Source organism: Clarias gariepinus, chromosome 5 (assembly GCF_024256425.1).
Source record: "Clarias gariepinus isolate MV-2021 ecotype Netherlands chromosome 5, CGAR_prim_01v2, whole genome shotgun sequence".
In the NCBI taxonomy this organism is placed as follows: domain Eukaryota; kingdom Metazoa; phylum Chordata; class Actinopteri; order Siluriformes; family Clariidae; genus Clarias; species Clarias gariepinus.
The window spans coordinates 36,164,213-36,189,272 of NC_071104.1; the positions used below are offsets into that span (position 1 = coordinate 36,164,213).

Consider the following 25,060-nt stretch of genomic DNA (forward strand, 5'->3'; position numbering starts at 1 on the left):
ATCTTCCAGTTCCACGATGATATTCCACAGTTTGACATATCTGATGTCATCTTCTACATGGATAACTTACACCCCTCTGTTTCTATTGTGATTAACAGATAAATACCATATATACTTCGTAGTAAGTGAAGAAATATTAAACCGTCTTTCATATGGTTTATAAATGACTTTAAACAATACTTTATGTCACTTAAGAAACTAAAATCAAGCAAATCAGTAAGGATGTGTGATGACGTTTCTCATTTGTTACAGTTTTGCTTTTGATCTTTTGCTATTGTATTATAGTCTTTGAATGTTGTTTGAAGTTTGTTTTATCCTCTGCGAGATTTTGTACTGTAATTTATTTTGTTTGTTTATTAATTTTTTTTTAATTATTAATTATTATTTTTTAATGAATTTCTTTCATTTTTGTGAAGCTGCTTTGAGACAATGACCATTGTTAAAAGCGCTATATAAATAAAATTGAATTGAATTGAATTTTTTTTTAAGCACTATACTTGTAGACCACGAGAGGGCGCCGTCGCAGCAGTTTTCTGAAGTCGCGTCCTAACCACCAATCAGCTCGCAGGAGGCGGGACTTGTCGGAATACCGGTGGAGACTGGGGAAGGCGACGGAAGTCACGTGATCTTCACGTGGAGTTCAGGGGGCAGAGCGGGGCAAGATGGTGGAGCAGCGCGAGAGCCGCGTGGTTCGGTGCGGCGGCAGTAAGATCAGCTTCAGGGCGCCGGTGATCACCGAGGACTCCAGGTCAGGGGGACAGGGGGACAGGGGGACACATCTGTGTGTGTGTGTGTGTGTGTGTGTGTAGCAGCAGCAGCATGGAGAGGTAAACTTCCCCCAGCTGTGCTACAGAAGTGTGACTTTGTGTTTAAACTCTTTAATAATGATTTTAATTAATCAGATGATCCTGTATTTAAAGAGCTGATGATTAGAGCAGCCTGGTGTTGATTAGTTTCCTATAACAGCACCTCTGACAGTGGTGCAGCTGTGTGTCACGTGTTTTTATATATATATGGGTTGCTATGGTGAACTTTTACAAAGAGCAGCTGTGAAGTGTTTATAAGGGAGGTTCAGGTCTGTTTATCTGTTACTGATGCTTTTTTTTAATGATATTATCATTGCTGGTCCAGTGGTTGGGTTCTTGTTTGCCATGCGGAAGGCATGGGTTCAATTCCCACCCGATGCCCGAACCCCAGCCACCGGAGTACGCAGTGCTGGTCCCAAGCCCAGATAACATAAGAGGGTTGCGTCAGGAGGGGCATCGACCTTGTGCCATGTTGTTGTCCAGATTGCATGGTCCGCAGACAGGGGCAGCCGAGGGACTAACAACGACGACGACATCGTCATCATCATTATCCATCCATCTAAGAACTTCTGTAGTCCAGTTGGGGACGGGGGACGCCAGTTGGGGACGGGGGACGCCAGTTGGGGACGGGGGACGCCAGTTGGGGACGGGGGACGCCAGTTGGGGACGGGGGACGCCAGTTGGGGACGGGGGACGCCTGTTGGGGACGGGGGACGCCTGTTGGGGACGGGGGACGCCTGTTGGGGACGGGGGACGCCTGTTGGGGACGGGGGACGCCTGTTGGGGACGGGGGATCTAATCTCCTTACTTTTTAATATCTTTTGTCCATCTGTCTACAAGCTCCTGTATTCCTTCATTGAAAAATGTTTTTAGGCTGCGAGCCATGAATGCACCGCTGTCTTCAGTTCTTCAATCTTCGGCTGCTTTCAGGGGACAACCAGGAGAAAGTCTAATGAAGTGAGATCAGCACTATAAGGAGGACGTTTTAACACCTCAAAGCCAAGTTTTTGCAGTGTGTGTGCATCACATCACATGTTTAATCCCGTAATTTCAGCTTCAGATCTTCGGCTCCTGATCGCTGTTGATCGTCGATCTTTTCCCTGATCAGTGTTCCCGTTCTGGCCCTTGTGAATCTCAGACATAGTGTATGATCATATAGCGGAGTGTTTTTGACTCGTCCTCGTATAGAGCGCAGGACGCTTCCTAACACACGTTTCTCTTTGTTTTTGTTCAGGTTTCTGTTGTGCGCTTCTGGAGACTCGGTGAAGGTCTTCAGCACCAGTACAGAGGAGTGTGTTCACGTCCTGGAGGGTCACACGGATCAGATTAGCGGCGTGGCCTTGAACCCGACCAATCACCTGCAGGTCTCTGATGCTCTCTTTATTCTGCGCACACACACACACACACACACACACTGAGATCAAACACCTTCCTCTGACGCCGTTCCCGGTGTTAATTCCTCTCACCTCCATTCTAACATTGTGGCTTAAGCCATGACGAGAGATAAAGGTTAACTTTATTTATTTATTTATTTATTTATTTATTTACACTGTAATCTGATAAACAACAATTAGTATCATGAGAGGCATAAATTTGCGCGATGCTAAGTTAAACGGTCACTGATGGAGATTAAAACTCTATGAAGTGATGAGAAATCACAGAATAAATATTTAGAATTGCTCGACTGTGAAATCAAGTCAAACCTCAAGTTCAAATGTCCACCGGCTCGTCGTCCCACGCGTCTCCATCTGGGAGGATAACTCAAAGCTGGGGTGCCAATACTTTGCACTAGTCTCGGAAATGAAAAGCGGCAAACTCGCAGAACAGATTACAAAGAATGTGGAGTTACGTTTATAGATTTATTCTCATCTATTTGTCTCTCTTTGTCTCTTTTTTTTTTTTTGCCCCCTGTCTGTCTCTCGAACCCTCACACTTTGTCTCTCTCCCCATTTCCTCGGTCACTGTTTGCCTCTCTCTTTATGTCTCTCTATCATTCACTGTCTCTGTCTGTCTGTCGCTTCACGTCTTTCTTTTTGTCTCTCGTTTGGTGTTCTTGTCTTTTTGTTTGTGTCTCTCTGTCGCTGTCTGTCTGTCTTTTTTCTCTTTTGATTTTCTTGTGTGTGTCTCTCTCTCTCTCTCTCCCTGTAACTTGGTCTTTCTTTGTCTTTTTCTCCTGTTTATCTCTGTCATTTTGTCTGTCTCTCACTTTATATATTATTTATTATCTTTCTGTCTCTCTCTCTCTCTCTCTCGCTCTCACCTGCAGGTCTTCTCGTGCTCACTAGATGGCACTGTTCGACTGTGGGACTTCACTGATGGGATCCTCATCAAGGTATCAGTTTTATAAACCAGGTCAGAGGTCAGAGTCGCTCCGTGTGCCTCCGGAAAACCTGTTGATTTCTTTATGTCGTCTCTCCTCAGACTTTCATCGTGGGATACCCGATCTTCTCCATATACGTCTCAGAGAAACATGTGGGAGTCGTTTTCCTCATCGTCCCCATGGCCGGAGAGAAACACACCGGTAACCAGCAGCACCGCACAGACTAGTGTGTGTGTGTGTGTGTATGTGTATGTATATATGCGTGCGTGCGTGTGTAACACCTGTGTTGATGTGTACAGATGTTTACCAGCTGGTTGCTGTACATCTGCCCAAGACGGTGGATCAGGAGGTGGAGGTGACGGGGATGTCGGCGGTGTTCAGTGATGTTTCTCCAAACCCCAGTGCTACTGCTGTCGGCCGTGAGGTAGGACACGGATCAGACACTGCTCGTCTCTCTCACACACACACACACACACAGACAGAGTAAAATTCGGTCTAATACAGCTTAATAATAACTTTTATCATGATTGTTAAACGTGGAAGAGCTCTTAGTGACACTCAACTGTGTGTAACTGGTACTGATGAGCTGGAGTATCGTGTGTGTGTGTGTGTGTGTGTCTGTGTGTGTGCGCGCGCACTCTGAATCTCTGAATCTAAAGCGGCTCAGACCTGCAGTGGAAAAACAAACCTCAGCAAAGACAAATCAGGAGTTTCTGTGTCACACCAGCAAACTGCTGACCGATCAAAGAGCACACACACACACACACACACACACACACACGTGTGCAAACAGACTAAATTTCCGTTCATTTAAAAAAAAAAAAAAGAAAGGAAAGAAGCAAACTGGAAGGATTGAGGGAAATCACGATTTACGGATAGAGAGAGAGAAATTAAAATAAAAGTTCTTTAAGAGATGTTCAAATGTCGAACTCCTGAGAGCGAAGTTTCCAAATGTTTCACCTCATTTCTTTCCGGTCATACGCGACACGTTCTCTTACAACCGTCAAAACACGTCCAAACATCAGGGGACGTCAGGATCGTTTATTACCGTCCCGACTCTGGAGATCCTGTACCGACGAGTCGTCTCCAGCGCGTCCCGTAGACCCTGGGCTAAAGTCAGGACAAAAACAGTGATTCCTCGTCCTCACAGAAACCCCGAGTCCTGCGATGTGTCGGCACCATCAGGGAAACATGGATCTCATAACCTGGTGATTCAGTACATTCAGGTCGTCAGCTGACTTCGTTTTATTGCCCCATAACGTTGCTGAGTCTCGACCTGAGCGACTGAAGCCAAACCCCGGATCACATGACCGTTCCCATCCCTCCCTCGCAAAATGAAGCGTAACCATGATTATGATAAAAAAAGGATACATTTATAATAAACATTTAATATAGTGTGTGTGTGTGTGTGGTAGGTTCCTATTGGTCAGAGGTAACCATGTGACTGTAACAGGTGAATCTTTATAGACAGTCTGTGATTGTTGATGTCTAGCTGATGACATCATGCCCTCAGCGATTTAGAGTTTCAACAGCGAAAAGTTCAGGAATGTCCTAAAGTTACGTCATTGTGTGTGTTTACTTGAAATCATTTTATTTATCAAATAAAATGTTGGTCTCAAGCGTTCATCCATCTCTGACCCCTTTTTTTTTTTCTTCTTTCTTGTTTTTAATTCTTCTCCCTGAGTCTGACTGTCTCTTCTCTGTGTGCAGGGTGAATATCTGGCCTTGGTCAAGGGTCTGCAGCTGCACGTCTTTTTCTTCAGGAAGCAGAAAGTCTTCAGGTGACGTTAACATTAACATCAGTTACTGTATCACTGTATGATCGCGGTTATGAGTCTCATCTTGGTGGAAACATCATTACATTTAAATAATAACGTCCGATAGCTTTAGTCTCTGTAGTCTGCGTCACTGTAGATGAGATAACGAGGATGTAGCGCGCTTTAAGAGAACATCTGCAGAGACACGATGTGCGCAGTCAGAGCCCAACAATCGAGCAATCTAAAAATGTTTCATACGTAGTTTACTTGGAAGATTGAAAAAGCCTCCGCGACATCCGAATCCCGGGTGATGCTCCAGACGTCTGGGCGTCTGACTGGCTGTGTGCGCTCTCGGGAGGGGACAGATGGGTTAGCCGTCTCAGCCACACTAGTGACCTCATGCAGGCAGAAGGAGCGGATAACGTTCCCCCCCCCGAGCGTGTTATGATGTTTCTCAGGTTGGAAAGATGCCGTCGGCTGGCGTCATGTGACGTGTCCCGCGCTAAAATTAGCAACGGAGGAAAGGCTGAAACATCTCCAGAGTGCCATCACTGGCGACTCCTGTGCACCCGGCGACCGTTTCGTTCCCGTTGGCACACACACACACACACACACACACACACACACAGGGTCATGCGCGTGCAGCGTGTAAAAGCTTCTTGTAACTGTGACACAGCTGTTTGTGTAACATATCCCATGAGGTTAAGGACGTGCCGAGACAAGCCTGGTGAATAAGTAAATAGACCCGACTCGGCTTTTTTTTTTCCTCCTGTTCGGGTTCCACTTACAGATCGGTTCGAATAATTCATTTGTCTTTAATGCAGGTTCTCCCTGAAGGCCACGGATAAGAAGGGCGCCAGAAACGCCTTCACGTGTGTGTCCTGTCACCCTAAAGACGACTGCATCGCGACCGGTCACGAAGACGGCAAAATCCGCCTCTGGTGAGAGTTCAGAGCGGCGCGGGTTTACGATGGCTCTGAAAAAACACTCACACACACACACACACACACACTCTCTCTCACTCATTTGCTATAGCGCTGACCTTGTCCGGGGTAAAGGGAGGCCTGGAGATTATCACAGGGGACTCGGGCGGGGCAAGAGGCGCAGGACAGGGTGCTTTAACAGGACAGGACGTCTCCCCTACATTATAATAATAATAATAATAAAGTTTGCATTTAAATACGGCTACACTAAACACACACGAGCAGACAAAAAACTAAATGCTTAGAAAGAAGTCAGGGAGGGATGGAAACATAACGGAGAACAACGTACGGGGGGAAGAATCTGTATAGAAAAACTGAAGCTAAAATGTAACAGGAGAAGAAGAGAAATGAAAAACACCTAAAACTGAATAACTGATGGAATGGGATGCTAAAACATATGGTGATGGAAAATTAAGTTAAAGAAGAGGTTATGTAAGATGAGTATTACAACGGGAGTTAGAAATAAGTTATCTAAACTAACGTTACAGGATAGAAGAAAGGACGTGTTGGAGAGTGTGATGGAAGAAGCGAAGGAAGGAAAGAGCTATAAATAAAAATGGATCAAATGGAAGAAAGTTGAGTGAAGAAGAGGAGGACCTGAAGATGGAACGGGGTCGGAGAGGAGAGGAGGGATTCGAAATCAGGCAGGTGGAAGAAAGTGCTAAATAAGAGAAAAGAAAAGTTAAATAGAGGAGAATGAAATGAAAGGAAATTTAAAAGCGTGAGGAATTCATGTGTTATCGAATGATGGAGAAAGACTAGAAGAGAAGCAGTGATGAGTCGGAGAAAGAGGTCCTACAGGATGAATTCAAACTCATGAGGAGGAGGAGTTTAGTAGTGGAGGGGTCAGGGTGAGATCATGCATTGGACTGCGGTTCTGAAGGGCCCGGGATCAAACCCCACCACCGATAAGTCGGGCCCCCGGGTGAGGCTCCTTAACCCCTGAGCTGCTCAAATGTATAATGAGATAAAGATGTCAGCCGCTCTGAATAAGGGCGTCGGCTCAATGCCGTGAGTATTAAGTAGTTGAGGAATGACATCAGCGCTGCTGTGTTTGTTTTTCTTTTTCGCAGGAGAAATTTCAATCAACACAAAGAGTACACGTATTCTACCCTGCACTGGCACCACGACACCGTGAACACCCTGTGCTTCACTCCCGAGGGTAAGACACGCCATCGCCGCTTCAGCCGTCGCTCGTCTTCACGCACCAGACCTCACTCGCTGCTGGGATTAAAGCCGTAACCAGCCGTCTGAAGTGATGATGCGTTCCAGACGCGTTCCGTTTCAGGAAATAAATACTTGCACATTAAACACTGAATCTCACTTAACTTTAATTTATGATTCCTTAATGAGAAATTATGGCACCCATGGTGCTGCCTTCACCTATTTTTGCACAAAATGGCCAAAAGAAAAGAAAGAAAAAAAAAAAAGCTCGGTCGCTTGTGTGCCGAGGCAAATTTACATTTACGTTTAGATTTTACATTTACAAATTTCTTGCAAAAATTCCATCGAGGAATAAAGGCGTGAAGGCAGGGCGTCGTTTGCGGAGCTACCAGTGTATTTGTATTTGTATTGCAAATCACTTCTGTAGTGTGAAAACAGAAACAACAACAACAAAAAACAACTCTTGGAACGATGGGCATTTTAACATTATCTTAAAAATAAGGAAAGATTTTGACGTAACCAGACACTTTAACCTTCTAATGAACAGTGTGTTAGGAGAAGGTGTGTGAATATAGATTTCGATATCGAAGTTGTTATTTCAGTTGTGCGTGTGTGTGTTTGACGTCGGGTGTGTTTGTTGAAGGTATGCACCTGCTGAGCGGAGGAGTGGAGTCTGTGTTTGTGCAGTGGCATTGCACCGAGGTCAATAAGAAGGATTTCCTCCCTCGTCTGGGCGGAGCCATCTCGCACATCTCGGTGTCTGCAGACGGACAGACGTACTGCACCAGCCACTCGGACAACAGTAAGAGACGCCGCGCGCACATTTAAATAAATAAATAAATAGGAAGAATAAATGATGGTCTCCGCCGATACGATGTTATCACGATACCTCTGTGCTGATTTAATTAATATTGCAATTCTTTAAATTATCATGATTTTATAAATATCCCGATTCAATATTGTTTTACGTCCAAAATTGTTACAAATTTAAAATCCTGAATCTTTTAAAATAACAATTTGTGTGAATTTAAAAGTTGTATACCTTAGGTTTATTCACCAGCTCCACGATTTAATTGAATGATAAATGAATTCACTCAGTTATTTTTCTTATAACATTAGTTTTGTCACTTAAAACCCAAACATAGCATTTAAACAAACAAACAAACTTCAAATACTACGAGTTTAAATTCAAATAAAATGAAACAAAAAGCGATGTAGTTACCAAGCCGCGTGTATCTCCGTCATCCGCCATAATTATTATTTCTAAACAAACTGAAAACAAATAATTCACTCCTACCACCCAGCATGCCAGTGTGTGAATAGTTTAGAGCGCCCCCTGTAGGATGGTAAAGAAACAGTCACATTTACCGCCTCAAATGTATCGATCAGTTGCAGGCACGCGCGGCTTCTTCCAGGACTAATAATTAGCGCTGCGGTGTTTTGAGAGAGGGGGGGGGGGTGTTTAACCCTTTTTTAATGTATTTATTTATATTTTTAACTTGCACTGGAACGCCATACAAGTGTGTGTCTCTTGCAGCACTCAGAAGTGTGTACACTCGGTACACAATCTCTTATATCCAACATGATCGGTCATGTCCGATTAAGTGCAAAACGACCAATTCTGGTCACTGGCTGATCAACAGTGGCGTAATTATAGATTTAAAACTTCACACATTTTTTCGGAGTCAGTGTAAAAGCATGAATCGGCTCACAAAAGAATTAGGATCCATAGCTTAACCGATTATTATTTTTTCCTCATTTCTAATAATAATTATAATAATAACAATAACCAGCGTAAGTTGTATAACTCATAACCTCCCTTCTACTCAACATTTTAATTTATCAGTGTTTCTAGTGTAAGCCTTTAAAATATATATATATATATATATATATATATTTATTTGTTTAAATAAATATTTATCTGTCGGGAGTAAGCAATGCTGTTTTTGATGTGTATAGCCACGCCCACTTCGAGGGGGAAAAAGCGTGATGATCGCCCAAAACGCGCTAGATGTAATGTGACACACAACTGCTCATAATGACTTGTTCTACTAAACATTGATTTAATTCATGGCGCTGGTTTACCTTTAGGCAAATACCTAAGGACTGCCAAAAGTTTCTTTAAATTCTGTCCAGACAGTTTTGTGTGATGCTGTGACAAAATCGGCTGGACAGACATACAGACATACAGACATACAGACATAAAGATTTCTGGTTTCTGGTCCTTTACTGTATAAAACATAGATATCATTGTGAGAGTGAGTTCTGTCCAGTGTACAGAGAAAATGTTTCTTTTATTTATATAGATACAAAGATTTCAAAAATTAAGAAATTTAAACAGTACATTATGAGAATAAAAGAAATACAGTATATATTAATATTTTTAAAAAATTAAGAAAGCTGATCAAAATTTTTTTACATTTTATTTAATGCATATAATACATAAAATAAATGTAAGGTTATATTTAAATTATTTTGTTAGTTGCAGTTGGAGGTAAAATGTAATAAATTGATTTATTTATTGGTAATATTTTTAAATGTTACAGAGATCACCATCGTCCACTGTAGTTTCAAAGTATCCGCAGTTATTCAAGGACTCGTCCATGGTGAGTTAGCGCACACACACACACACACACACACACACACATATCTCCAGCACTCATCACTTCACCATGACTCAGCAGAAAGGACGAGTCTTTGTCATGTGTAACCAGAGATCCTCCTCTGTTCCCATTCAGGAGATGCCGTTCGCACGGATCTGATGATCGACCCGCGCAGCAAAGCGCTGGTGCTGAACGGAAAACCCGGCCACCTCCAGTTTTACTCCCTACATCGTGACAAGCAGCTTTACAGCGTATGTGCACGTTTCTCAATTATAAACGTAGAGTGGAACTGAAACACACAACGTTAGCACTAATTCAGTACTGCATGCAGGAAAAAAGGGGGAATAAGAGGGGGGGATTTCAGCCCTGAGTTTTTGATTTTTATTTTTCAAAATATACATGTGTGTATATATATATATATCATTTTTATAGAGGTTGTCTGTCGTCAGCCTGGATGAGGCAGATTTTGTTCCTTTCTTAGTGCAGAATTTGTTTTTTTCATAATTCCTAACAATAACGATGTAGTGAAGACAAATTATTTTTAAAAAAGCAGAAAAACGCACACAAAAATAACATTCAAGCAACAAAAACTAATGATTTGAAATAATGTACAGTGGTACCTCAGCATACAAATGCCTTCCCCTATAAATTTTCACCTTAATTGGTATTTTGCAAGAAATTTGTATCGGCGTGATAATGAAGGGACCGGGCCAAACAGAAAATTTTACGATTTGCTTGTTTTTTATTTTTGCATTCTTTGTGAGATTTAGTGAAGACGCGGCACTACGAGCCCTGAGAAAGAATAAAACCGAGCCGCTTTCAGTTTTTTTTTTAAGCAGCCGTTGTCGAGAGGAATTATAGATTAAGCTTAAGTGAGGTTTAATGTCTATTTATTTCATATTTCACTTCATTTCCATGGCTTTTCTAAATGTTTAGATTAGTTTTTTTATGCAAAAATATAAAATGTTGGAAATGAGTAATATTGGTAATATTTTTGTGGCTGGAACGAATCATCTGCATTTACATTATTTCCTTTTGGAAAATGCGCTTCACAATACAAACTCTCGCCTCAAGAACAGATAAAATTCGTATGGTGAGGTACCAGGGTAAAGCCGTTTAAGCTGCAGAGAGAGAGAGAGAGAGAGGGAGTCTTTAGTCCACATGGAGAGTCATTTGAGTCATAAAAAAAAAGCCACAGAGTGAAGTAGGTCATGAAGCATGGTGTTAGAAACGGAAGTTCTCGTTCAACCACAAGGAGAGTCTTGTAACCGCGGGAGCAGATCCACTGTGAGAGAGACGCGTGTTATTAAGCGGTATGGAGTCATTTAGCCGCGGTGAGTCACTGAGTCAGTTAAAGTCAGATACACTGCTGAAAGGGTCGTCTTAGTGACTCACGCGGAGTCATTAAGGTCACATAATGAGGTTTTGACCCTACAAAAGGGATTCAGGTGACGAATCATGTAGGCTATAAAGTGACTTATTTAGGCCACAAAGTGTCTATAAAAAGAATGCTTTATCCAGATTGCTTCAGAAAGACATAAAAATACTAGTGTGTGTGTTAGGTGCAGTCTTGTTTTCTTCACGATGCAAATCAAAAATGAATAATCTTTTCCCTACTGAAAGAACTCTGCTGCATGTTTTTAACCATGTTATGTTCAGTGTGTGTTTATCGTGACCGATCACACGGCACAGTACACGTTGTAGACGTTTCCAATGGAAAGGGGAATATGGTGTAAGCATCTTTCACACAGAAATCACATGGGCTGCAGATCTTTTTTTCTATTTTCCATTATTTTATTTTTTTTAATATATGAAACTGCCTACTCACGGCGTTCCAGGGGTTTAACCGGATTAAAGAGCGACATGAACCCCGGAGGATGGAATCACCATTTAAATAGCTTGAACACCATGTATCATCGAAGTAATAAGCTTTTAACTCGAGCAGTCAGATTTAACGTGTTAATGTGTGTGATCTAATCTAAAAATTATAAAACTGCGTAATCTCTTTTCTCTAACCAGTGCGTCATGCGTTTCTTTATTCCATAATTGCACATTTATAATACAAGTGAAACTAAGTAGTGACGAGGGACAAACTACCAGCCTCGTGCCATCTTATATGAAGCACTTTAGCCCAGGTATGCATTTTATTTGCAGAACTGTACTGATTTTAATGAATGAGTTGCATTGATTAATTTGCCCCCAGCTTGACATCGTGCAGCAGGAGTACATCTACCAGGCAGGACTGGACCAGTTCGAGGTGGTGAAGGCGGCGTTCGACAGCCGCGGCTCGTGGTTGGCTACGGTGGAGGAGAGAAGCAGCAAAGACTCCAATCTCGAGTTTTCCCTTAAGCTCTGGGGCTATGACGAGCAAGCGCAAAGGTACACAATAAACCTACTGTACTCGTATAACCAGACCTGACTTCCCAGACGGACAAATTGCCCTATGATTTTATTATTAATATTTTTTTTTTTTTCCCTGCTCAGCTTTGAACTGAACACCACCATAACGGCTCCCCACAATGATGGGATTACAGCCATGTGCTTCAGCCCTGCCACAGAGACCACCATGCTGGTGACCACCTCCAAAGACGGCCAGTTTAAAGTCTGGCTGTTGGGGTCAGACTCGGACACGCAGAGTGAGTCCCACCCACGTCCTCCTTTGGTTTATACACCGGCTCTGTGTTTAATAAAGAGCTTCACAATGAAAAGCTTGTACAGTAGTGGACTGCTGTGGGGATAATCCGTACTCATGGATATTATATAGTGATTGTGTGTTTTAACGCCGAGCTGTAAATATGTTAAATTCACAGGCACCGACCCTGCATGCATTTAGGTGAATAATGTGTTGAAAATGCGTAAAAAATCTCTTGGAAGCACCTTACAGAATAAGAATTGTAACGCATAATTTAATAAATTATGCTTATTACTGGAAGGTCAGAATAAGATGATGTTACTATGAGAGAAAAACTTGACATAGATTCTTCCAAAACACAGTAATGTGATTAGTGATGTGAAGATGCTGATTTTATTTTTTATTTTTATGTTACATATTTAATACAGAAAATGTTTGTGCTACTTAAGCTATTTTGGAAGTTTATGCAACATGGAACTGAACCATTTTGCTTCCTTAAAATGTCAGGTTGCTAACATTAGCCGTTTCAGAGATATGATTTTATTTGTGCCCTAAAAATGGCCATTTTCAGCATTTTTCTGTCTCACTTCCAACAATTATCATTTAAATACAAATTATTCATATTTCTTTGAGTATTGCTACTTGGTGTCAGCTTATCATTGTAAATGACCTGTGAAAATTGTTGCTTAAATTGTGTTGTTTTTTTTTTTTTTTTGGTAAAAGTTTAAAAGGCAAAAAATCTGTAGTGTCCGTAACCATGTCGAATTCATGTTTCAAATATTTAACAATTCTGCATTTTAGAATAATTCACCTTTTCACGTCTTCTCATTTAAAATCTAAATTGGCCAAGTTTCATCTTATTGACAGTTAAGTCCGTTAAAAAATTTGAATTCCAATATAAAGTTACAGACATAAAAGGGCATGAAATTAAATTTACCAAATGTTTCTTTATATCTAATAAAAAAAAAATATATATGCCTAGATATTAAGTTAAAATAAATAACAAACTAAAATCAAATGAGAAAATAGTCTTAAAATAACACAATCAAAATATTTTTTTTAACTGACGCATAAGTTAATATAACTAGTAAAATATGGTCAAGAATAAAACGTATAAAAATAAAAAAAATTGAATAATTATTGTCAGAAAAAGGGACACCAAGTTAATATACCAAATGTTAGAGCAGTAGAGTCATTCAGGCAAAGCAGAGGCGTGTGTTAAAACCAAAGACTTTAGGATTTAGGAGTCCTTTAGTTGGTTAAAGTGTTTTCTTCCTTCAAATCTATAAATATTAAACAAGGTCTTGTTTTTATCAGCGCACTACACTTGACCGCCGCTCCCTTTCTTTTAATAGAACACGAGTCTTGTGGCCAAAACAAAGACGGGGCATTAAGTTGTTCTGTCGCTGTTGTAATGTCTAGCGGCTGGTTAATATCGGTCACAGGCGTAATGGAGGAGGGATTATTTTTCCAAGTCGAAAGTTAAAACAGGAAGTTAAGAGCGCGATCACGAGCGAGTTTTTGTTATTTATTCATTTTCTTTTTCCCAAACTGGAATTGTGCCTAACGTTTCCCGTCCTGTCCTTAACCCCATCCTTTGTATTGTTTTGTTTTGTTTTTTCTGCAGAGGACCAGGGCTCCTGGTCATGTGACTTTGTGGGCAGTTACCATGGCCTGCGACCCTCCAACTGCTGTTTTTCAGCTGATGGCTCCCTGCTGGCTGTGAGCTTTGGGGAGGTGGTGACGGTGTGGAGCGTGGACACCTGGGGGCTTCTGACCACACTGTGCCAACCACCGGGGACCATTAGGTGGGGACTATAGCGCTCTACAAGCAGGGTGTCCAAACATTTATGGAACGGCTAAAACAGTTTTAATAGAAATTTGTTTTTATTTGGTGCTGGACTTTGGTCAGGGTGGAAGTTGCACATCGAGGTCCTCATCGATCATTACTGTTACTTGTCAATACTCATGAACATCCTTTGTCTAAAGGTCAAAATCCCATTGCATTTCAGTAGTTTTTATTGAATTTGGCTGAATTTTAGAGATTAGCTGTAAAGAAACGTCTTTATTTGCTTAAGAGGAAAACCAAGGAAGCCTGATGTAACATCCGAATATCCGTAGTTATCGCTTAATCACTGTAATTTGGGAATTTTTAGATCTGCAGCTCCGTTCAATAGGGAAGTGTTTGCTTTGTGCTCTTTAACATACAGTGACAAAGACTTTCTAAAGTGTTTTTCAAAAAAAAAAAGCTACAAAAAAATTCTTTTTTAATTTCAGTGAATTTGGCTTACAGCTTATTATAATCGAAAATCCAGTATCTCAAAATATTAGAATACTTTATTTTGTGTTTTGAGTAAATTATTATTCATATAGTATAAATACCATACATCACTCGGTCTGGTTCAGTACACGCAAAGCTGGTTCACGAGAGCGTTTGGGAGAGCGCCACAAGGAGGTGGAGTGAGGCTGGAGTTGGTGCTTTAAGATCCACCATGTGCGAACATCTTCAGGAAATGGTCTACAACTGTCGCATTCGTCGTATCAAACCACTCCTGGACCAGACGACACAACAGAAGCGTTAACCTGGGCTAAGGAGAAGAAGAATTAAACCGTTGCTCTAACCAAGTGGTACATTTTGAATTTCGTTTGGATATAAAGGCCCCAGAGTCTTATGGTAGAGTGGAGAGGCACAGGGTCCGACTTGCTTAAAGTGCAGTGTGAAGTTTCCACAGTCTGATGATTTGAGGTGCCGTGTCATCTGCTGGTGTTGGCCTGCTGTGTTTCGCCAAGTCCAAAGCCAACACAGCCGTCTACCAGGAGACTTTAGAGCACTTCATGCCTCCGACTGCTGAAAGGCTTTTTGTGGATATGCCAAATGCCAGCACCTGCTCACAGTGCCAAAACTATCACCAACTGGTTTCCTGAGCATGAGAGTGTGCTCAACTGACCTGATCCTCAATGTGCTATCGTCAAGAGAAAGAAGAGAACCATCTGATCCATTGATGCAGATGAGCTGAAGGCTGCTATCAAAGCAACCTGGTTGGTGTCCCACTGGCCGCAGGATGATCCCCTTCCATGACGCATTAATTCATGCTAAAAGAACCTGGGCCAAGTATCAAGTATAAGCCTTAAGCATTGAATTTGTGTTTATGGGAGTTTTTATGACCGTTCTCCCAGAAAGGCATTTGTGAGGTCGGACACTGATACCGATGTTGGACGTGATGGCCTGTCTCACTGTCTCCGCTCTAATTCATCCCAAAGGTCTTCAATCGCTTATCCACGTCTTTATGGTCCGTGCTTTGTGCACTGGTGCGCAGTCGTCACAGCATCCTGTAAAACCCTATGGATTACGAATTGGATGTTACTTAAGTTCATATGCGTGTGTGTACATAAATCATGATTTCAAAAGAATGTCAGGAGAGCATTGATGATATGGACGTGACTGAGGTTCAATAGTTCTAATCTTGGTCTGCTTTTCCACACCAGGGATCTCTGCTTCGGGCGTCTGAGCTGCTCTAGATACCTGCTCGGCACCACCACGAAAAACCTGCTGTGCTGCTGGAACCTTCTCACCTGCTCATGTTAGTATATAGTGAGTGTGTGTGTGTGTGAGAGAGATAGAGAGATGCCAGAGGGACACCTGTCTCAACAAACCTGACACTGAGCAGGACTTTGATCAGCTGAGGTTTTGTGGACAGATTACTCTGTGTGTGTGTGTGTGTGTGTGTGTGTGTGTGTGTGTGTGTGTGTGTGTGTGTGTGTGTGTGTGTGTGTGGACAGCTGTATTGACTGACCCTGTGGTTTCCTCACAGTGGAATGGAGCACGTCGATGGATGTGTGTATGCTCCAGCCTGACCCTCTGTCTGAGAACATCGCTGCATTCTGCCACCACTCTGGAAACACGGACTGTAAGTACACACACCCACGAGACGAGACGTGTTCACTCAATCAGCATTTTCATTCTCGTTAGAATAAGATTACTTTGTTTTCCATATTAGTTCTGTGACCTTAAAAGGTGTTTCTTGGTCTCTGGGTTCAGGGTTCAAGTAGGGCGGGTTGTTTCGGGAAGGATGCGATTAGGGGGAATGGGGATTATTATTATTATTATTAATTAATTAAAGGGTTTGTTGGCTACGAGAGTGCAAGCCTAGTGAAGTGGTGTCCCAGGGGGCGTGGCCGGTGGTTTCAGGAAGTACGCAGGCACCATGAGGGTTTGGATAGCAGAACTGGGAGGGAGCTCTCAATCCTGACCCCGAGTCTCTTCTCCGCGCAGTGTTTGTTTTCAAGCCCAGCGAGCCGAGGCCCCTGTTTACCCAGAAGGCCGTGTGCTCGGGAAAAGTTCAGCGCTCCGTGTTCGCCCCGAGAGACGAGCCACTGGATAGCTGCGACGAGAAGACGCAGTGGCTGAACAGATCGCGTCTCTACTTCCTCACCGAAAACACGGTACGAGCTTTAAGCCCGACGCGACGCGCGTTCACGGCTACACGTCTACATTTCTGCCATATTTTCACCACAACGCGTTTGACTGTGAAAATGTTATTAAAAGTTGAAAGAGATTTATTTAGGCATGTTATATGTTGGATAAAATAAAATGCCGTTGTGTGTGTGTGTGTGTGTTCTCGCCGTGACTTTCTCTCAGGACTTGTTGACCTTCAGCACCAGGACAGAGGATGAGCGAATGCTGAACTCGAGGAAACAGGTCAGTGTTTTATCAACACACTGCATGAGCGCTACATTCCAGATGACCTCTAATGACCTCGCCGTCTCATTTTGGCTCAGTATTCCCGTGTTTAATGGAGAAGTTAGATCCTGTAGTTATGATGCAAAGCTGTTGTGCATAAATATAAATCTAAATATATTCATGGTTAATTTATAGAGGAATGCATTAAGTAGTGCTAATAATAATAATAATAATAAAGGTTTCTTTTTAAATTTGATATTATGCCGCGCACTGATGTAATTTAAAGCATATATGACCTCAGGTGTGCTGGGAGCTGAGAGAACACGCGGCACGGGGTCCTCCTGGGTCAGGGTCGATTCCCACTGGTTTAATGAATCAGACTCTAAAGCAACTCTGTGTTGATTAAAAAGAAATAATAACAGTTATGCTTATTTAAAGGATAATGTACAGATTCATTTCAATATTTTGATTCAGTTGGATATCTTATTAATCGAATGAATTTAAATCAAATTAATTTGTTTAGTATTTGAATTCATTTGAATTTTTTTTTTATCAAAGTTTTTTTTTTTTTTACATTTATTTTCAAACTATACAGAAAGAACCAAAAAAGGAACTTTAGCAAAAAAAAAAAAACGCAGAGCCAAACCTCCCGTCCCCCCAACACCAGACATAAATATGCAGACACTATACCAATCAGACGTCCATAGAAAATAAAATAATAATAATAATAATAGCATAAATGATATTTCCAAAAAAACAAAAGTCAAGAAAGGCTGCCGAATTCATTTAAACATTTGACGGCGTGTTTAAATTTTAATATTTGGCTCAGATTCAGTATTTGATTTCATTTAATATTTGATTAGGTATTTAAATTAATTTAATGTTTAGTGTAGTATCTTATTTTCATTTGCCCATTTTAATTGGTTTGTCTGCCTGATTCAGTGATTTAATTTGTTTATTTAATTCAGTATTTTTAATAAATTTGATTCAGTATTATAAATAATTTATAGTTTGATTTGGTATTTTAATTTATTTAATATTTGATTTCATTTTGCGTATCTGATAAATCAGTCCATAACCATGCAACTTTCTTGTAATGACTTTCTTTATTTCTTTATAATGAAGAAAGACTTAATTATACAATATGTGTGTCTCCTGTAGCTGCTGGTTGATGACAGTGTGGCTGTTACACCGTTTTACCTGTTGCTGGGGAAACACAACCCGGTGCAGGGGAAGACGGACTCGGGTTCCAGTCGGACCCTCGACAGGACTCAGCTTCCTCAGGGATCAGCCGCCATTAAAGAGGTCAGCTGTACACTCATCATGTTGTGTCGAGATGTGTATTTCTCATTTATATCATTTAATACACTTTTGGAAAGGTGCTCGTGTGTGTGTTTGTTTCTCCTGACCTGCTCGTATTTTTTCGTCTGTAGTTGCTGCACACTTCAGCCCACGTGCTTCCCGCAGCCTCGGTCCTGTGCTCGATGTTCGTCAAGTCTCTGCTCATCTCCAGCGGGGACAGGTACGACGTCACTCTATTCTTTAGCATCATGATCGAGCGACTACTGAGTCATGACGAGGTTAAAAAGAAAAAAAACAGACCTGTAATTGAGGTTATACCAAAATGTAATGCAAATCTTGCATCTAATTATAATCCATGTTTATTTTCAATATAAAAATGCTTTCATGTTATGCATGTGATATATATACTGTATGTCTCATATGTATACGTCATGTGCCATTTCCCCTTTATGGACCTCCTTCAGAAACAAAAGTCGTGTAGCTGATTTGACAAACTCGGTACAATGTCATGCAAATGAAAAAAAAAAAAAAAAATAGGGTTTTACATTTTCTTACTGAGGTTATATAACGTAACACATAAAGAGACTTACAAGGGTGGGACAGTAAATCTGACACGCCTGGAATGACAGACACAAGTCCTGCACGGTGTCCAGAGGGATTTTGCCCATGTCCACTGACCCTGTGGAGCTCCTGATGAACAGTTTTGGTGGAAACAGGAGAGTTGAGGTGCACATTTACTTTTAAAAAAAGGCAGCTTCCTCTTGCGTCCACAGTTTCTCCTGTTGGATGTGGTTCGTCTTTCTTGGTGGTTTGATGACGTTGCCATGGATACCATGGCTCTTGATGCATCACACATCACTTGCTGTCTTGGTCACAGATGTGCCAGCGAGACGCGCACCAACAATTTGTCCTCTTTTGAACTCTGATACGTCACCAATAATGTTGTGTGCATTGCAATATTTTAATTAGAACTTTAATTAGTGCTATTACTCTGCTAATTAAACCTTCACACTCTGCTCTTACTGGTGGAATGTGCAATCAATGAAGATCGGCCACCAAGCTGGTCAAATCTAGCCATGAAACCTCCAACACTAAATTAGCCAGTGTTTCATTTTTATTGTCCAACATTTGGATTTTATCATCTTTAAATCTGACCGAGTGGTTGGTTACAGTTTTAATACAGAGTTTATGATTTAAAATTAAAATCTTTTTGAGTTGTAGGTACAAACCAGTTTAATAACTGTAATATTATAATTATATATTTAAATATGTATATATGTAATATTAAAATATAATATCAATGACGTTAAAAAAAAAAGTAAAAAAAAAAAAAGTAAGATTTGCAGTTTGAGTATGACAAAAGTAATGGCACTTTTTAAAAGGAAGTTCTCTTAAATTACTCAAAAAATCTAAATGAATTAAAAATCTAAATGAGTTGGGGGGAGAATCAAATTACATATTGCAGTTCTTTTTTTTTTAATGTACAAGTCTAATCAAAATTTTTTACTTTTTTTTATTTTTATATATATATGTTATGTTAGGTTAATGTTGCCGTTTGTGAATTTATTTGCTTAGTTATATATATATATACACACTGTATATCGATTCAAAGTATTTATAATAATAACATAATGTAAAATAGTGATATTTACAGAATCGCAATACAAATTGAATCTGATGGCCATGGCTGCAAGGTAACAAAATTATTAAAATTCATGGTTTAAAAACGAATATGCTGCTGATTGTTTTTCGGTCAGAAGTTCGAGCAGCGTCACAGCAATAAAAGAACAACGTTGCATGTTTTCGTGTCTATTGCATTTCACTTCTCCATATAAAAGTGAGACGGAGTTTTAATCTCTTGATATTAAGAGCTTCACACACCTTGAGGATCCATACTGTGTGTTTTGTAACATCGTTAACCCCATGTGACCCTTTGATGTTTTTCGTTTTCTTGCCGCGCAGAGATGAGAAGGAGCCGCTCGAACAGGAAGTAGAGAGCGACAAGGAGGAAGTCGATTCGGAGGAGGAAATGGAAACATGCGATCGTCAGCAGGGGGTTCGGTCTTCGGGCTCCGTCTTGGAGCCCTCCGTCCAGCTGTCCAAAGAGGAGGAAAGGGAACTGAAGAGTGTTAGAAAGATGGACTTCAGCTGGGTTTCGAGCTACATCGGCTCTTAGCTGAGCGTATTTTTATACTTATACTTAGAAATGTTACTCAAATTTTGTTTGGCATGTATAAAATATATGTGCCAACGGTTTGAATTCTGTAAATATGTTTTATTTTGAACTTGATGTCTCTAGTTTGAGCTTGGAGCCATCTGTGGTTCAAGGTTCAATCCAGAGCTTTTACAAAGCTTCACCATGTTTACCTCCGAGTTGGACAGTTGTCTCCTAGAAATCCTAAGCTGAAATCAGATTTTAAACTTATCAGATGTACAGAATTTGAAACTCCGATACGGTTTGAACTCGGTCCGTGCCGTTTCACACCAATTTGAAATTGCATCGTACCGAGGTTCATCATTAAGCTGCATTGATTTGATTTGTGTTGCTTTTCACCCATAAAAATAATCGTGCACTGTTCAAAAAAATTAAGCATAAAAATAAAAAACTAAAACAATAAATTGGGCAAACATCATATATAAATGAGGTCCGTAATGTGGAGGAAAAGTCTTTATCATGGGCTAAATATAAAGAGTAAACATTCATTGGAAGCTCGGTGAAATCTCCTGCTGTTTTATTTCTCTTCTGTTCTGGAGCTGGTTTTGTCCGTGTCGATTTTTTCCTTCAAATTATAAAGAAACAAAGGAGAACATTGTACACAACGTGTTCTGGATTATGTGTTATGAGACGTGTAAGAAATGCAGATTTTGAACTTGTCTTGTCTTTTGTATTTCAGAATGAACCATGTTTGAAAGATAAACACATCCAAATTGACTAATTTATAAAGACTATTTGTTTCTTTCTTCTTTTCTTTTTTTTTTCCCTTGGTACCAAAAATGTTTACTTGGTTCTTTCGAAACCCTCTCCAGTTCTCTAAACGATCACATTTTGAAAAAAGTAGAAGTACAGTCCTCTCTTAGCGTTGTCCTTTCATAGGCGAGTTCATGGAGTTTAAGGTCTTGGATGTAAAAAAAAGGAATAAGAAGCTGAGTCAGTGCTTAAGCTTGGGCGGTTATACAACTTTTTATGCTAGTTATGGAATTATGACGTATACTTTGGCTCAGCTTACTGATAAGAACAGACGGTTTCGGATCGTTACCACATATATAAAAAGTTAAAAATTTTATGACTTTTCTGAAATTTCTGAGATTTTGTTTCTTCAACCTGATTATCAAAAAACATTTAGCTTTTTTGAGAATCCCTTTGAGTTATCCAGCATTAGTCTAACTGGTCATGTGTCCTTGTTCAAACAAGGTGTCCTCTGCAGGTATATAATAGCAGCATTCACACAGCCCACAGGACGGGACGGGAATGTTGCACCTTTTGGTGTTGCGCCCTTCTGTTCTGTGTTAAAGAAACAGGCGGGAGGGAGAAGCGTTGGTCACGCCTTTAAACAGGGAGCAGAGGTGGTGACATTGGACAAACAAGATCTATGTGAAAGGCACACGGAGAACTCCAACGAAACGCATGGTGTCTGATTCTTTTATTTATTTATTAGTTTACACTGCTGTCCAACTTTAGATCCGACCTCAGATAGCTTGTACAGAATAGATCAAGTATCTTGTATAGAATTGATCAGACCACTGATAATTTCTGTAGATCAGACGAGATGTCTTGTATAGCGATCAGACCACAGATTTCTTATATACAGTAGATCAGATCACTGATATTTTCTGTAGATCAGACCACTGAGAACATTATGGCCCATGACTCGGGCCAGTGTTCCAGTGAGTGATGGCTGGTGTTTTTGTGCACATTCCAAAGTGGACAAGCTTGAGCAGGCTATTTCTAAAGTTGAGGAATTCTGCCCATGTCCTCACTCAGGACAAGTACAGGCTCCCGAAGAAGGTGTTGACCATCAATTGTTTTCTCCTGAATATCTTTTTTACCATACCAGAGACCAACCAGACAATTATAGATGGGATTTGGGTGGACTTGATGAGAACTTTGCACATATCTCCTTTGAACAGTTGATGTTGAGATGTATCTGCTACTTAAGCTCTGTAACGCTTCATAACGGCTCTAATCTTCATAACATCTCTAATGACCAGTTTCCATCATGCTGCTTGATGGGTTTTGCAAATGCACTTGACACAATACTGTTCTTTCCTGAACAGCTGACCTTCATGACCTAATTATAGTTTTGAAATCTACAGTATTGTCCTTTTGGTACTGTTTATCTTCTGTTGTGTCCCCTTTATGATTGAGATCATTATGATTATCATTTTAAGTCTTGCCAAATATTGATTTAGAGAAAATGTCAGGATTCTGCGACTCACATTGGTGTTGAGAATGGAGAACTGTTATGCGGCTTGTTGTTACAGATAAGCTGATAAACTTCCTGTTTGTCTCTGACCTCATTGTCTCATCAAAAATAAGACTGATGCTCATGAGGTCATCTACAAATTTCAGGATCTATACAGAGAGCTCTGCAGAAGATCACTGGTGTAGACGGAGAAGAGCAGTGGTTGGCATGCACCATTGAGTGATTTCAACAGGTTTCACAGATGGCTTCCGTTACGGATAGCAGAGCAAAGGTCCTACACCCATAGCTCCAGTAATCGAGTGAAAATCTGATTGTAGACTGAGGCTTGTTGATCTGCATTTGACTTTCAGACAGGAGGATAAGACCTTGTCAAGTCTTAAAGATTAGACTTACACAATCTTCATGGATCATTAGAGGATATTGGGAAGCAGGAAGACCCTTCCAGGCACAAGTTTCCATAGTTGAACGAATGCTTTCTTCTAGATGGTGAGGACTTGGAGGCCGCACAGATGCCAGATTGCAGACGTGTTTTAGTGTTGTTTTTGGCTACTCTGATTTCCTTTGTGTGTTTCTGGCCGTGTTGTAATGGGTCATGTCACTACTTCCTTTTCCTGCCTGAATTTTTAGGTAATTCACGGTTTGTCACTGTTTAACTTTTGATTCCTTCTGCTCAGGATGAGTTTGTTGCTCCAAAAAGTCATATGTTGTCAGGGGCAGAGAGCTCATCTACATCAACGACTGTAGTTTCCCACATGCATCAAAGCTGTCTTATAATTTCATTTAGCCTCCATGGTCTTATCTCGTCAGGGTGGTGGCACCACGCCTAGCAGATTTCTGCTTGTACTCGGGAGGAAGACAGTAGGCCAGTAGATGATAATCAGACTGACTGTTGGCTGGGGTGACAGAGCAGGCAGCGACCTTAAAACCAGTAGCAGTATTATAGACTGGACATTTCCCTGATGGGACACTTAATATATTGATTGTATTGCAACGTCTGAGTCTCTACAGTAGCATCTTTATTAGATCATCTTTCCAAAAAATGTGTGATTACACCTCCAGGGTTGAAGGTCCGATTCCCGCAGTGGGTCCGTGTGCGTGAAGCTTGCATGTTCTCCCCATGCTTGGTGGGTTTTCTCTGGGTATTCCAGTTTCCTCCAACAATCCAAAGTAGACATTTTCAAATGGCCCTTAGTGAGTGTGTGTGCTTGTCTACTCTGTGTTGGACCGGAACCCTGTCCAGGGTGTCCCCCCTGCCTAGTGCACCAAGTCCCCTGGAATTGGCTCCAGGCTTCCTGCAACCCTGAACAGTATAAATAGTGTGTGATGTATGAGTGAGACTGAGTGATCAGATAGTCGTATACAATAGAGCTATAAAAAGCAGCATAATACTTGCACTTAAAAAAAATGGCATGTTTGTTGAACTGCTGTGGTCTGATGTCCAGCTGGGAATAAATGTGTGCTCAAGTGTGATGTGTCTGTAAAGTAAGTCTAAGTACAAGGTTAGTAACAGTCAATGTTCTTGTTTGGCTGTTTGTCAGAACAAAGGTCTTACCACAGTTTTGGTCTGGGTTTGATAGACCGGTACCCTGTGCTCATCCCCTAGATGCCTCCCCCATGCCCCCCTGCAACCCTGTACAGAATAAGCCGTGTAGAAGATAAAAGAATGCATGAATTAGTCACTTTTGTTCCCAAAGACCAATCGCAATAATCAATCTTTCATTTTAATTTAAAATGTCTTTATATGATATTTAGCCATGCAGTGGATATTATAAAAAAAAATTGGAGTACTATAGAGTACAAGCTAATAACTTTCTCCAAAAATACATACCGACGGACAGAAAGCATGCATCTGCTGCAGACGTGTTTTTTTTTTTTTTTACAAATTGCACACCTGGTGCGGTTGCCATGTCGACCACTGCTGTAATGTGTCTTTTTTTTTTTTTAAAGACTAGGTCATTCTGGTTAAAAGACACAGCTGGGACTCAAACATCACATTACATAAACTGAGACGGTGTCACTGCTGTGTGAAGCTTTTCATGTTTTTTGCCACTTCAGGAGTTCATGGAGTGCATCTCGAGCCAACTGTGAACTTTGTTCAAGAACAGTGGAATTTAGGTCACTGGCTGATGTGTATGTGCTGGTCGTGAACAAGTCGACTCTTCCAGCCAATGCAGACGTATTACCTTTTTTAATGTTTGTTGTTGTTGGTAATGTCATGAAAGTTAAGCCATTATTTTGTCTGAAAATTTTGTTTGAAATTTTTTCTTTGCATATCCCAGCATAACTGGGGTCAGAGCGCAGGTCAAGGTCAGCCATGATACAGCAGCCCCTGGAGCAGACAGGGTTAAGGGCCTCGCTCAAGGGCCCAACAATGACAACCTGGCTGAG

General features: G+C 41.0%; 1 protein-coding gene across 1 annotated transcript; it reads left to right on the forward strand.

Moving 5' to 3' along the window:
* Positions 1 to 634: 634 nt before the first annotated feature.
* wdr75 (WD repeat domain 75) lies at positions 635 to 21,180 on the forward strand. Its single transcript, XM_053497429.1, has 21 exons — positions 635 to 748; positions 2,041 to 2,164; positions 3,067 to 3,138; positions 3,228 to 3,327; positions 3,426 to 3,550; positions 4,837 to 4,907; positions 5,708 to 5,824; positions 6,940 to 7,028; positions 7,674 to 7,832; positions 9,577 to 9,636; positions 9,769 to 9,884; positions 11,837 to 12,012; positions 12,118 to 12,269; positions 13,893 to 14,073; positions 15,752 to 15,846; positions 16,078 to 16,173; positions 16,539 to 16,708; positions 16,905 to 16,964; positions 18,108 to 18,251; positions 18,380 to 18,468; positions 20,211 to 21,180. Exons 1-21 carry the CDS (start codon positions 663 to 665, stop codon positions 20,422 to 20,424), a joined length of 2,496 nt encoding a protein of 831 aa, XP_053353404.1. The 5' UTR covers positions 635 to 662; the 3' UTR covers positions 20,425 to 21,180.
* Positions 21,181 to 25,060: the final 3,880 nt, after the last annotated feature.

What these genes read in the sequence shown, in the direction of transcription:
- wdr75 (XM_053497429.1), top strand. Translation starts at nt 663, where the DNA reads ATGGTGGAGCAGCGCGAGAGCCGCGTGGTTCGGTGCGGCGGCAGTAAG. An exon ending in GATCAGCCGCCATTAAAGAG is followed by an intron (nt 18,252 to 18,379) that starts GTCAGCTGTACA and finishes TTTCGTCTGTAG; the next exon opens with TTGCTGCACACTTCAGCCCA. An exon ending in CTCATCTCCAGCGGGGACAG is followed by an intron (nt 18,469 to 20,210) that starts GTACGACGTCAC and finishes CTTGCCGCGCAG; the next exon opens with AGATGAGAAGGAGCCGCTCG.